This window comes from Oncorhynchus kisutch, linkage group LG10 (genome assembly GCF_002021735.2).
Source record: "Oncorhynchus kisutch isolate 150728-3 linkage group LG10, Okis_V2, whole genome shotgun sequence".
In the NCBI taxonomy this organism is placed as follows: domain Eukaryota; kingdom Metazoa; phylum Chordata; class Actinopteri; order Salmoniformes; family Salmonidae; genus Oncorhynchus; species Oncorhynchus kisutch.
The window spans coordinates 44,088,799-44,102,138 of record NC_034183.2 but is presented as its reverse complement, the minus strand read 5'-3'; the positions used below and the strand labels follow the sequence as shown (position 1 = coordinate 44,102,138).

Here is a 13,340-nt window from a genome sequence, read left to right as displayed (position 1 = left end):
TACAAAAATATTATTTTTGGAAAAAAGGAACATTTGCTATCTAACTGGGAGTCTTCTGAGTGAAAGCATCTGAAGTTCTTCAAAGGTAAATTATTTAATTTGGTTGCTTTTCTTATTTTTGTGAAAATGTTGCCTGCTGCCAGCAGAGCCTAGCATAGCATTATGCCATGATAAACTTACACAAATGCTTGTCTAGCGTTGGCTGTAACGCATATTTTGAAAATCTGAGATGACAGTGTTGTTAACAAAAGGCTAAGCTTGTGTTTGAATATATTTATTTCATTTCATTTGCGATTTTCATGAATAGGAAAAGTTGCGTTATGGTAATGCGCTTGAGGCTATGATTACGCTCCCGGAAACGGGATTGCTCGTCGCTAGAGGTTAACAGCAACTACTTTGTGGTTCATAAACAAAGGACAGGATGGTTACACTCTATTTGTAGTCCATTATTTCCTTGTACATAGCCTACATCGTCGACATTACATGGTAACATGGTAATTGAATAACAGTTATCTAATAACCATTTGGTTTTGCATTTTATTAGGATCCCCATTAGCTGTTGCAAAAGCAGCAGCTACTCTTCCTGGGGTCCACACAAAACATAATAGAGAATGACATAATACAGAACATCAATAGACAAGAACAGCTCAAGGATAGAACTACATACATTTATTTGTGGCTAATTTCAGTTCAGTGTTTTTCTGTGCATGTGTAAAGAAATGTAGACTTACGTATGGGGGGGTGTCCAAACTGTCTGTGTTCACCACCACTGGAGGTGGGTTTGCCTGCAACAGAAAAACAAAATTATCTAAGTTTTGGTTTTCAAAATATTTAGTGAGAAAATACTTTCACCTCGCGATTACCCTGGTAGTATGTTGTAAAAGCTTCACACAACAACAAAAAATAAATACATTTGTGAGACAAAATAATCACTTACTCTCCGCATGTTTTGGTAGAACATTTTGAAAGCATCGGCTAGAGATTATCATGGCAGAATGGGTCCATATGCGACATGACATGGTGTTCTGTTGTGCCGAACTCCTGAAGCTTGAAGCCTACAGCTATGGCGTCGACCCAAACACCCCCAACTACAGCCTTAATAACAGACAACTCCTTCTGGCGCTTCACTGGGCTGATCTCTCCTACAGGTCTGGAGGTAACAACAACCACCCGAAGCTGAATATCTCTCCAGAAACACTCATCCTTCAAACTCCACCACCCCCACCAAACCAGAATCCAAATGGGAGGGGTGTAAAAAAAAAACTGTAACAAAAAAGAAGAGAGTATGACCTGTGACATGGGTGACCAGGGTGTGGGTGGATAGAAGGGTGGAGCGATGGCAGGAATGGTCTCAGCTGGTATAAGGATCACAGGGATTATGGGTACGGGGGGCAGGGGGCGGGACCACCACATCTGGCTACTAAACAATGGCAATGGAGGTTGAGTGTCAGGGTACAACACATAGACACACAGGCAGAATACACACAATGCACAACTACACACAACACATCACATGATGAAGGACAAGAAGGGAGGGAGGAAGAGAGAGAGAGGGTGTTTGTGAGAGAGAGAGAGAGAGAGAGAGAGAGAGAGAGAGAGAGAGAGAGAGAGAAAACAGGTGAGAGAAGTTGAAAGAGAGAAAATATGATAATGTTCTGAGTGATGATAATGTGGTAGTGAGGGAGGATTGTCTGGATTGTCTAGTGGCAGCTGCTGAGGGCTCAAATGTGTGCGTGGATTATGGAGAGGGGGATGAGAGGAGAAAATGGAGAGAGAAGAATGGGCTGAACCACCTAGCATCAGAGAGGATGTCAAAGGGCATCCATTGATAAGAGTTTGGGGATTTGGTATGTTGTTCTGTGCGACTGAGGATGCAGTCAGTATTTACTACTGTGTTACTGACCGAGTACTAAGAACGATGTGAACATCCTTGCCTCTTCTGACCTCACCGTTTCCCAGTCTCCTCCCACTCACAAGGCAGGAAATACAATTGACCTCATCTTTGCTGGAGGCTGTTCTCCTACTAATCTCACTGCAACCCCCTTCCAGGTCTCTGATCACTACTTTGTTTCCTTTTCTGTCTCCCTCTCCTCCAACCCTAGCCAATCAGCCCCTACCCAGATGGTTATGTGCGCTGTCACAATCTTTGTTCTCTCTCCCCCACTACTCTCTCCTCTTCTATCCTATCATGTCTCCCTTCTGCTGAATCATTCCCCCTCCTGTCTCCTGATTCTGCGTCTTCAACATGACTTTCCTCCCTTTCCGTATCCCATGACTCGCACTCGCCCCTTTCCTCCCGGCCGGGTCGACCCTCCCCTCATGCTCCATGGCTGAATGACTCTCTGCGAGCTTACAGAACAGGGCTCTGCGGGCAGCTTACCTTCTCTTCCTCTGTATCCAGTGCAAAAGCCACTTTGTGTCACTCTAAATTTCAAGCTTCTGCCTGTAACCCTAGGAAACTAATTTCCATTTCCCTAGTAAGATCCTCCCGCCTTATTCCTCCACCCCTCCCCCTCCCTCTCTGCGGACAACTTTGTCAACCAATTTGAGAAGAAGGCTAACTACATCCGCTCCTCATTCACTATTGACGCTCCTCATGCCTATTGGGTCCACTAGTCCCACTCACACAGAACTACCCTATGCCTTGAACTCTTTCTCCCCTCTCTTCAGATTAACACTCGACCACTCTAATGTCAAAAACTACAGACCAGCATCCCTTCTTTATTGTATTTCCGAAACACTCAATCATGCTGTCTCTGACAAACTCTCTCGTTATCTCTCTCAGAATGATTTTCTTGACCCCAACCGAGACTGCTCTTCTCTGTGTCATGGAGGCTCTCCACACTACCAAAGCTGACTCTCTCTCCTCTGTTCTCATAATCCTAGTTCTATCCACTGCCTTTGACATCGTGAAACATCCGGTCCTGCCCCCACCCTCTCAGAGCTGGGTGTCTGAGCTCTGCACACTCTTGGATTGCATCCTATCTGGGAGGCTCTGTGTTTGCTCCACATGCTCTCACTACTGGTGTCCCTCAGGGCTCAGTACCAGTCTCTCACCTCTTCTCTCTATACACCTAGTCACTCGACTCCGTCATATACTCACATGGTCTCTTCTATCATTGCTATGTGGATGTCACTTAATTACTCTTCACCTTCCTCCCTTCTGAAAGTCAGGAGGCGACACTCATCTCTGCATGCCTGTCAGACATCTCAGCTTTGATGTCGGCCCACCACCTCAAGCTCAACTCCCACAAAACGGAGCTGCTTTTCATCCCTGGGAAGACCTGCCCACTCAAAGACCTCTCCATAACGGTTGAAAACTCCACAGTGTCCCCTTTTCCAGAGTGCAAAGAACCTTGGCGTGACTAGAGCTGTTGCATAGACCATATAAACCTCCACACCGGTGGTCACAAGTCAGGAAGGCAGTCAAATTCTATGTGACCATTTAGTCAAGGTAATTAGGCTTCTGCAAGCTCTGATGCAGCTGATGGTAATTGGTAGCCTACCAAACTTGCTAACTGCCTGGTACTCAGCACTCATCCATTCGCTATTTAAGTGCATAGATGACATATATTTGTTCCCGCTGCCCCTGTTTTAAGACAGGTTCATGATCATTTTCCATTCTAAATCAAAATAAATGTCACACATATAATATTTAGTATTTATAAAGACAAAATTAAATCAAGAATAGTCTGATGGGTGATGATATTAGCCTATCACTTGAATGATATATTATCACTTGTGAATGATGCCCAGCATTAGGCAAGAAACAATGCCTTCTTTTTGCAATTTAAAAAAATCATAGTTGCACACCTCATGTAGCCTAGCTGATAGGCCTATATGTTTTGATAAGGTTTGTATCACAACTAAAGTGGCGAAATAACTTCTTAAAATTAAGCACATTAATCCAAAGTTAGGCTCTACACCACTAATTTTCACCATATAAATGCACCTCTATAGTTAAGCATTATATGCATAATCACATTTGCAGTCACTTTTGATAATGGTGTTTTCCCGCTAATGGAACATTTGTGCTTATAGCCTTTAAAAAAAATATTTAACCTTTATTTAACCAGGTAGGCCAGTTGAAAACAAGTTCTCATTTACCACTACGACCTGGCCAAGATAAAGCTAAGCAGTGCGACAAAAACAACAAAAACTACACAGAGTTACATAAACAAACATACAGTCAATAACACAATAGAAAAGAAAAATAGAAAAATCTATGTACAGTGTGTGCAAATGTAGAAGAGTAGGGAGGTAGGCAATAAAGATGCCATAGAGGTGAAATATTTACAATTCAGCATTAATACTGGAGTGACAGTTGTGCAGATGATGATGTGCAAGTAGAGATACTGGGGTGCAAAAGAGCAAGAGGGTAAGTAATAATATGGCGATGAGGTAGTTGGGTGTGCTATTTACAGATTGTCTTTGTACAGGTACAGTGATTGGTAAGCTGCTCTGACAGCTGATGCTTAAAGTTAGTGAGGGAGATATGTGTCTCCAGCTTCAGAGATTTTTGCAATTTGTTCCAGTCATTGGCAGCAGAGAACTGGAAGGAAATGCGGCCAAAGGAAGTGTTGGCTTTGGGGATGACCAATGCAATATACCGGCTGGAGCGCGTGCTATGGGTGGGTGTTGCTATGGTGACCAGTGAGCTGAGATAAGGTGGGGCTTTACCTAGCAAAGACTTATAGATGACCTGGAGCCAGTGGGTTTGGCGACGGATATGTAGTAAGGGCCAGCCAACGAGAGCATACAGGTTGCAGTGGTGGGTAGTGTATGGGGCTTTTGTGACAAAACGGATGGCACTGTGATAGACTACATCCAGTTTGCTGAGTAGAGTGTTGGGGGCTATTTTGTAAATGACATCGCCGAAGTCAAGGATCGGTAGGACAGTCTGTTTTTATGAGGTTATGTTTGGCAGCATGAGTGAAGGAGGCTTTGAAAATAGGAAGCCGATTCTAGATTTAATTTTGGATTGGAGATGCTTAATGTGAGTCTGGAAGAAGAGTTTACAGTCTAACCAGACATGTCTCAGTCTTCACTTGTAGCCTGTGAGAAAGACGTGATGGAGAGCCATGTGGTGCACTCAGGGAGAAGGGCACAACGCAACTCTCCGGGCCAAGGGCTCAATGGCCACTGGCCACAAAAGGCATGGATTTTTTTAGGGTGCATTACGGCCACTAAAAGGGGATGCTGCTGTGAAGTTGAAGGCATTATCAAGGCATTAGAGAATAATAAAGTATGTACAGCCTGCGCAAAAAACTAAGCAGAGTTCATGCCTTTCAAGCTAATGTTTTTCAAATCAGCAGAGTCACATCATGTATCCTTACCATGTATTGAAAATATAACATACAGTCCAACGTTTGTAGAACAACTGAAGTTACATTAATAACTCTAAATTAAGCATATAGGAATGCCTATTTATTTTGTTAACCGCTTATCACAGAATAGCCGCAAATCGTTTGGAGAAAATATTGTTACTATTTTATTCAGGTTTGTTAAATTGTATTCTTCATACTATAAAATAATGCCACGGAATTCTAAGCAAATATTGTCTGTTAAATTAGCTAGTTTAGACCACAGCCATTTGGAATCTCCAGATCAGGACTTAAATCTTAAATCTTAAATCAGGACGGTTGAGCTAACATGCACTAATGTGATTAGCATGACATTGTAACTAACAAGAACATTTACAAGACAGAGACATTTCTTATATGGGCAGAAAACTTAAATTATTGTTAATCTAACTGTCCAATTTACAATAGCTATTACTGTGAAAAAATACAATGCTAATGTTTGAGGAGAGTGTACAACAGCAAAACAATTTTCATGGCAAGGTAAATAATGTACTTACATTCAGTAATCTTGCTCTGATTTGTCATCCTGAGGGTCCCAGAGATAAAATGTAGCATGGTTTTGTTTGATAAAATCCATTTTTATATTGAAATGGAAGAACTGGGTTATACAGTTTGAACCCCTGTTGTGTCTGGTATCAAGCATATGCATATCCTTGCTTCAGGTCCTGAGCTACAGGCAGTTAGATTTGGGTATGTCATTTTAGGCAAAACATTTAAAAAAGGTCAGATCCTTAACTTCTTATGGCTGCAGGGGCAGTATTGAGTAGCTTGGATGAAAAGGTACCCATTCTAAACGGCCAGCTCCTCAGTCTCAGTTGCTAATATAGGCATATTATTATTTGTATTGGATAGAAAACACTCTAAAGTTTCCAAAACTGTCAAAATATTGTCTGTGAGTATAACAGAACTGATATTGCAGGCGAAACCCTGAGGTAAATCCAATCAGGAAGTGCCTCTTATTTTGAAACCGTTGTGTTCCTATGCACCCCTATTGGCCATTGAAAGGGATATCAACCAGATTCCCTTTTCTACATATTCCCTAAGGTGTCTAGTGCATTTTGACATAGTTTCACGTCTTTCTGTTGAAGAATGAGCGTAAACGACTACATTGCGGAATTGGCCAGCTGAGGGCTCTCAGAGTGATTCTTGCGTTGAAGACAGAGGTAGTCATTTTTACTCTCACTCCTACTGAAAAGCCAATTGTCCCGGTTGATATATTATTGAATAGATATTTGAAAAACACCTTGAGGCTTGATTATAAAAAACTTTGCCATGTTTCTGTCGATATTATGTATATAATTTTGATGGAAATCATCTTTATGGAACAAAAGGAACATTTGCTGTCTAACTGGGAGTCTCGTGAGTGAAAACACCCGAAGATCATCAAAGGTAAACGATTCATTTGATTGCTTTTTGGATTTTCGTGACCAAGTTACCTGCTGCTAGTTGGACATAATGCTATGCTAGGCTATCGATAAACTTGCACAAACGCTTGACTTGCACAAACGCTTGAGTGTAAAGCATAATTTCAAAATCTGAGATGACAGGGTGATTAACAAAAGGCTAAACTGTGTTTCACTATATTTCACTTGTGATTTCATGAATATGAATATTTTCTAGTAATATTTTTTGACTGTTGCGCTATGCTAATTAGTGTAGTTGATGACAATTCTCCCGGATCCGGGAGAATTAAACAGCCATCACTAACATTGAGTGACTGCTGCCAACATACTGACTCAAATCTCTTGCCACTTTAATAATTAAAAATTGGCTGTAATAAATATATCACCAGCCACTTTAAACAATGCCACTTTATATAATGTTTACATACCCTACATTACTCATCTCATATGTATATACTGTACTCTATACCATCTACTGCATCTTGCCTATGCCGTTCGGCTATCGCTGAGCCATCTATTTTTATGTACATATTCGTATTAATTCCTTTACACTTGTGTGTATAAGGTAGATGTTGTGAAATGGTAAGATTACTTGTTAGATATTACTGCAAGGTCGGGACTAGAAGCACAAGCATTTCGCTACACTCGCATTAACATCTGCTAACTATGTGGTTGTGACATGAAATTTGATTTGATTTGTAGACAGACACACACACAAACACATACAGTACAGTACACACACACACGTCACATACGTGCACACACAGCATTATTCTTTTACTATTGCTCAGCAGATTCCTAATGCTGAGAGCCCAGGGCCCCCTGAGAGAAAGGGGTGGAGGCACTTTAAACACACACGCTGTGCTGAGCTAAGTTGAGCTGGACTGGGCTGAGCCAGGTTGAGGCCACACTTAACTTCCTGTGGCTGGAGGCCACTGTGTCAGCCCTCCTAGATCCCCCCTGACACGCCCCCTGACACACGCCTCACGGTGAGGTCGCTACATAACACTTTAGTTATGGAGCTGTATTGTTACAACATTGCCTAGCCGGAATGACAGCACAAAAATGAGCATGGATCGTTATCTTTGATCAGGGAGCCCAGTCCAGAAATAGTTACTACTGTCTCAACATCCCAAACAAGTTGAACTGAACTTCACATTTAAGTGCCTTGGACGAGAACACAAACCTAGCTGATGTTTGATTAATCTCCATTATTAACTTCCATTCAAGATCTAGTTTACAGACTGGAAGGCCTTCAGTAATGCTTAAACTGGGATAGACAGAGGTTGCCCATGATACTGACACAGTAGGATATCCCCCCGCCCTCCACCCACCCTAGATCTGTAATTGAAGGAAACTTCTAGCACAAATGCTGAGTATACAAAACATTTGACATAGACTAACCAGGTGACTCTAGGTGAAAGCTATGATCCCTTATTGATGTCACTTGGTAAATCCATTTCCATCAGTGTAGATGAAGGGGAGGAGACAGGTTATAGAAGGTTTTTAAGCCTTGAGACAATTGAGACATGGATTGTGTATGTGTGCCATTCAGAGGGTGAATGGGCAAGACAAAAAATATAAGTGCCTATGAACGGGGTATAGTAGTAGGTGCCATGCGCACCGGTTTGTGTCAAGAACTGCAACGCTGCTGGGTTTTTCACCCTCAACAGTTTCCCATGTGTATCAAGAATGGTTCACCACCCAAAGGACAACCAACGAATGCAATTGTGGAAAGCATTGGAGTCAACGTGGGCCATCATCCCTGTGGAGTCCTTGCCCCGGCAAATGGAGGCTGATCTGAGGAGCGTTCCTCTGCCCAGTGTCTGTGTTATTTTGCCCATCTTAATATTTTATTTTTATTGGCCAGTCTGAGATATGGCAATTTCTTTGCAACTCTGCCTAGAAGGCCAGCATCCCGGAGTCGCCTCTTCACTGGTGTTTTGCAGGTACTATTTAATGAAGCTGCCAGTTGTGAGGCTTCTGTTTCTCAAACTAGACACTAATGTACTTGTCATCTTGCTCAGTTGTGCACCGGGACCTCCCTCTCCTCTTCCTATTCTGGTTAGAGCCCGTTTGCGCTGTTCTGTGAAGGGAGTAGTACACAGCGTTGTACGAGATCTTCCATTTCTTGGCAATTTCTCGCATAGAATAGCCTTAATTTCTCTGAACAAGAATAGACTGCAGAAGAAAGTTCTTTGTTTCTGGCCATTTTGAGCCTGTAATCGAACCCACAAATGCTGATGCTCCAGATACTCAACTAGTCTAAAGAAGGACAAAAGGGTTTTCCAATGATCAATTAGCCTTTTAAAGTGATAAACTTGGATTAGCTAACACAGCGTTTCATTAGAATACAGGAGTGATGGTTGCTGATAATGGGCCTCTGTACGCCTATGTAGATATTCCATAAAAAAATCTGCCATTTCCAGCTACGATAGTCATTTTCAACATTAACAATATTTGCACTGTATTTCTGACCAATTTGATGTTATTATAATGGACAAAAAATGTGCTTTTCTTTTAAAAACAAGGACATTTCTAAGTAACCCCAAACTTCTGAACGGTAAGTGTACCTACAGGGCTTCTCCCACGTTGGTCCCCTGTGCACACACACATACCTGGGGTGGTTTCTCCAGTGACAGTGTGGCCCATGGGGTGTCATCGGACCACCAGCCACTCTGCCTGTGTGTGGCCCGGACCTTGGCCGTGCTCTTGGTAGTACTCTTCCTTACGCTGTCCCTCAGGTTGGTGAACTTGCCCCGGCTCTTAGACATGGAGGCGGGCAGCGTGCAGGAGCTATAGTTTCTCTGGGGGCTCTGTAGGGGGAGCGGTTGCAAGAGCAGCGGGTGGAGGTTCAACGGAGGGCTGTTGGGCGTCTGCTCCATCTGGTGAGGATGATGGTGGTAGTGTTGATAATGATGCTGCTGATGCTGTAGCTGCTGCTGTTGTTGTTGTAGTTGATGGTGGTGCATCTGTTGTTGTTTTTGGTCGTGTTGTAGTGCCTGCTGTTTGAGCTGCTGGTGGTGATGAATCTGTGGCTGTTGTTGGTGCTGTAGCTGTTGGAGGTGTTGAATCTGCATCTGTGGTTGTTGGAGCTGCTGTTGGAGCAGGATCTGCTGTTGTTGGAGGTGTTGTTGCTGTCTGTGGATTAGACCCAGCTGGCTCTGGGTCTGCTGGAGCCTCTGTTGGGTGTGTTGGACCCGGGGCTGGTTCTGGTTCCCCAGGGCCTGGTTCCCAGGCGACCTACCCCGCCCAGAGACCACCTTTCCTGGGCTGGGACTGCAACCCTCAGGGCTTCCGCAGCAGTACTCGTGATTATGATAGTAGGTGGTCATGGCTGGGGTATAGGCGAAGGTCCAAGATAGGTCCAAGAAAAGATGTAGCAATGGTAGAGTTGGAGATGGAGATGAGGAGTAGGTACAGGTGAAAGCCTGATCTTCCTCTTCGGTCTTACGTAGCAGGCTAGCTAGCGGTGTATAGCGTGCTACCGGTGAGAGAGACCACAGCACAGCAGCACAGCAGAGATATCCAGTCTCCAGTCTTATCCTCTGGCTACAGCACAGCTATATCCAGTCTACAGTCTTATCTTCTGGCTACAGCCCCCTCTCTCCACTCTCTCTCTCTCTCTCACTCACTCTCTCTTTCTCTTCTGCACTGCTTCCCTCTCAGATCGCTCAGCATCTCTGCCTCTCCATCTCTCTTGCTCTATCTCCCTGCCTCTCACCCCTCTTTCCCTCTCCCTCTCTCACCAATTAATGAGATCCAGTGGGCACTGCACATGACAGCACACAGGCATGAATAATCAATGTGGAGCCGGGACTGTGATATGGGGATCAGGACTCGTCGGTGGACAGTGGCTGACCCTCCATGCTCCCTACAATGGGAGGAGGAGTGTGATAGTTACCTGTCAAACTCACATCTACATTCACAGGCTTTTGTTTATCTTTTCATGAAACCATTAGCAGTGTTTCCCCTATATTCATTTTGAAGCAGTGGAGACTGCGCTATTTCCCCCCCCCCCCCCCCCCCCCCCCCCCCCCGATGCAAAATATAATAAAATAGAAAATGCGGACCAGTGAACGCTTATTAAGTACGGGAAGTTTAACAGTGTGTGTTTGTGTGCGCATTTTGCTTTTAGCTAGATATAATAGTGTTTAACAGGATGGGAAGGCAACAGGTGACCAGTCATGACCAGCTGTGGGTCTACCCTGTATGACGACACAGAGACAACACGCTACAGTGGGCGCTAAGAGCACAGAAGTGTGTCATCATGGATGTGGTACCGTACATAAGTTATTCCTGACCTACACTCTGTCCTAATTCTGCATATATTGGGTCACATATCTCTAAAGGTTACACCATTCGATATAGAGAAACATTAGATACACGATGTGGTGCATTTCCTCAATGTGCGTTTAATATTTGTAAATCCCAAGCATCTATGGGACAAACAATACCTCGGGTCATATGACCAAAGCAAAGACTTGGTATTCATGTTTATTAAAATGATATATAGCACTGTGCCCTTCTAGCAGTCTTATACTAAAACTCTACAGTGCCTTGCAAAAGTATTCATCCCCCTCTGTTGTTGCATTACAACCTGTAATTTTTTTATTTCTTTGGAGTTCATGTAATGGACATGCACAAAAATATTCCACATTGTTGAAGTGAAATGAAAAAAAAAGTGTTAAAAAAAAATCCAAAGAAATAAAACACTGAAAGGTTATGCATGCATATTCACCCCTTTGCTATGAAGCCCCTACATAAGATCTGGTGCAACCAATTACCATCAGAAGTCACAAAATTAGTTAGATTGCACACAGGTGGACTTTATTTAAGTGTCACATGATCTCAGTACATATACACCTTTTCTGAAAGGCCCCAGAGTCTGCAACACCACCCAGCTCTCCAAACAGGTCAGAGACAAAGTTATGGAGAAGTACAGATCAGGGCTGGGTTATAAAAAAACATCCGAAACTTTGAACAAACCACTTAGCACCATTAATAAATCCATTATTAAAAAATTGAAAGAATATGGCACCACAACAAACCTGCCAAGAGAATGCCACCCACCAAAACTCACGGACGAGGCAAGGAGGGCATTAATCAGAGAGGCATCAAAGAGACCAAAGATGACCCTGAAGGAGCTGCAAAGCTCCACAGCGGAGAGTTGTGTATCTGTCCATAGGACCACTTTAAGCAGTGCACTCCACAGAGCTGGGATTTATGGAAGAGTGTTCATAAAAAAGACATTGCTTAAAGAACAAAATAAGCAAACACGTTTGTTGTTCGACAAATGTGGGAGAGTTCCCAAGCATATGGAAGAAGGTACTCTGGTCAGATGAGACTAAAATTGACTTTTTTGGCCATCAAGGAAAACGCTATGTCTGGCACAAACCATAGAACACCATCCCCACAGTGAAGTATGGTGGTGGCAGCATCGTGGTGGTGGCAGCATCATGCTGTGGGGATGTTTTTCATTGACAGGGAGTGGGAAACTGGTCAGAATTGAAGGAATGATGGATGGTGCTAAATACAGGAAAATTCTTGAGGGAAACCTGTTTCACAGTCTTCCAGAGATTTGAGACTGGGATGGAGGTTCACCTTCCAGCAGGACAATGACCCTAAGCATACTGCTAAAGCAACACTCGAGTGGTTTAAGGGGAAACATTTAAAAGATTGCTGTACACCAGCGGAACCCATCCAACTTGAAGGAGTTGGAGCAGCTTTGCCTTGAAGAATGGGCAAAAATCCCAGTGGCTACATGTGCCAAGCTTATGGAGACATTCCCCAAGAGACATGTAGCTGTAATTGCTGCAAAAGGTGTCTCTACAAGGTATTGACTTTGGGGGGGGGGGTAGGGTTGTTTGTCTTGTTTGTTTCACAATAAAAACTATTTTGCATCTTCAAAGTGGTAGGCATGTTGTGTAAGTAAAATGATACAACCCCTCCAAAAAAATCTATTTTATTTCCAGGTTGTAAAGGCAACAAAATTCCAATGGGGTGAATACTTTCGCAAGCCACTATAGGACTCCAAGGCAAGTGGCATTAATGTATATCATGGCTAGCCCTCACCAGATCAATTTGAACTGTTCACTTGTTCCATTGTAATGCACAGAGAGACACATAGACAGGCTAGTACATGAGTCTTTATAAAGAGCTAACACTAGTGCTGAGGGCACTGAGAAAGACATGAGGACTGTAACCCAGAGTAAGAAAGAATAAGACTGAGTGAGAAAGAGAGATGAGAGTGAGTGAAACAGAGAGACAAAGGGGAGGACTGCAAATCAGGGTAAGAGAGAGAGAGAAGGGGAAGAGCAAGAGGTCTCTACTGTATGTGAAGCACTAACCCTATAGGCTATTTTATTCTGCCAGTTAAAGTGGCTATGAAGAATAGCTTAGCATCTCACCGCTAAAAACACCACTCTGACAAAGGACAGCCCTGAAAGACCAGTAATTGCATTAAAAAGAAAGGGAGGGGGGGTAAGAGAAAGAAATGGACAGATATCAGATATACTGGAAGTACTATACAGGAACCCTTCAAATACAATGACTGAAAAGAACATCTTCATGT

At 43.2% G+C, this 13,340-nt stretch overlaps 1 protein-coding gene across 1 annotated transcript in view; it reads right to left on the bottom strand.

The window, feature by feature from the left end:
- Positions 1-13,340, bottom strand: part of LOC109897228 (discs large homolog 1-like protein) — a 221,195-nt gene that overhangs the window by 124,622 nt on the left and 83,233 nt on the right. The window contains exon 3 of the mRNA XM_031833735.1: positions 732-785. Within this exon, the coding sequence (XP_031689595.1) occupies positions 732-785 (54 nt within the window). The remainder of the gene's footprint in view (positions 1-731; positions 786-13,340) is intronic.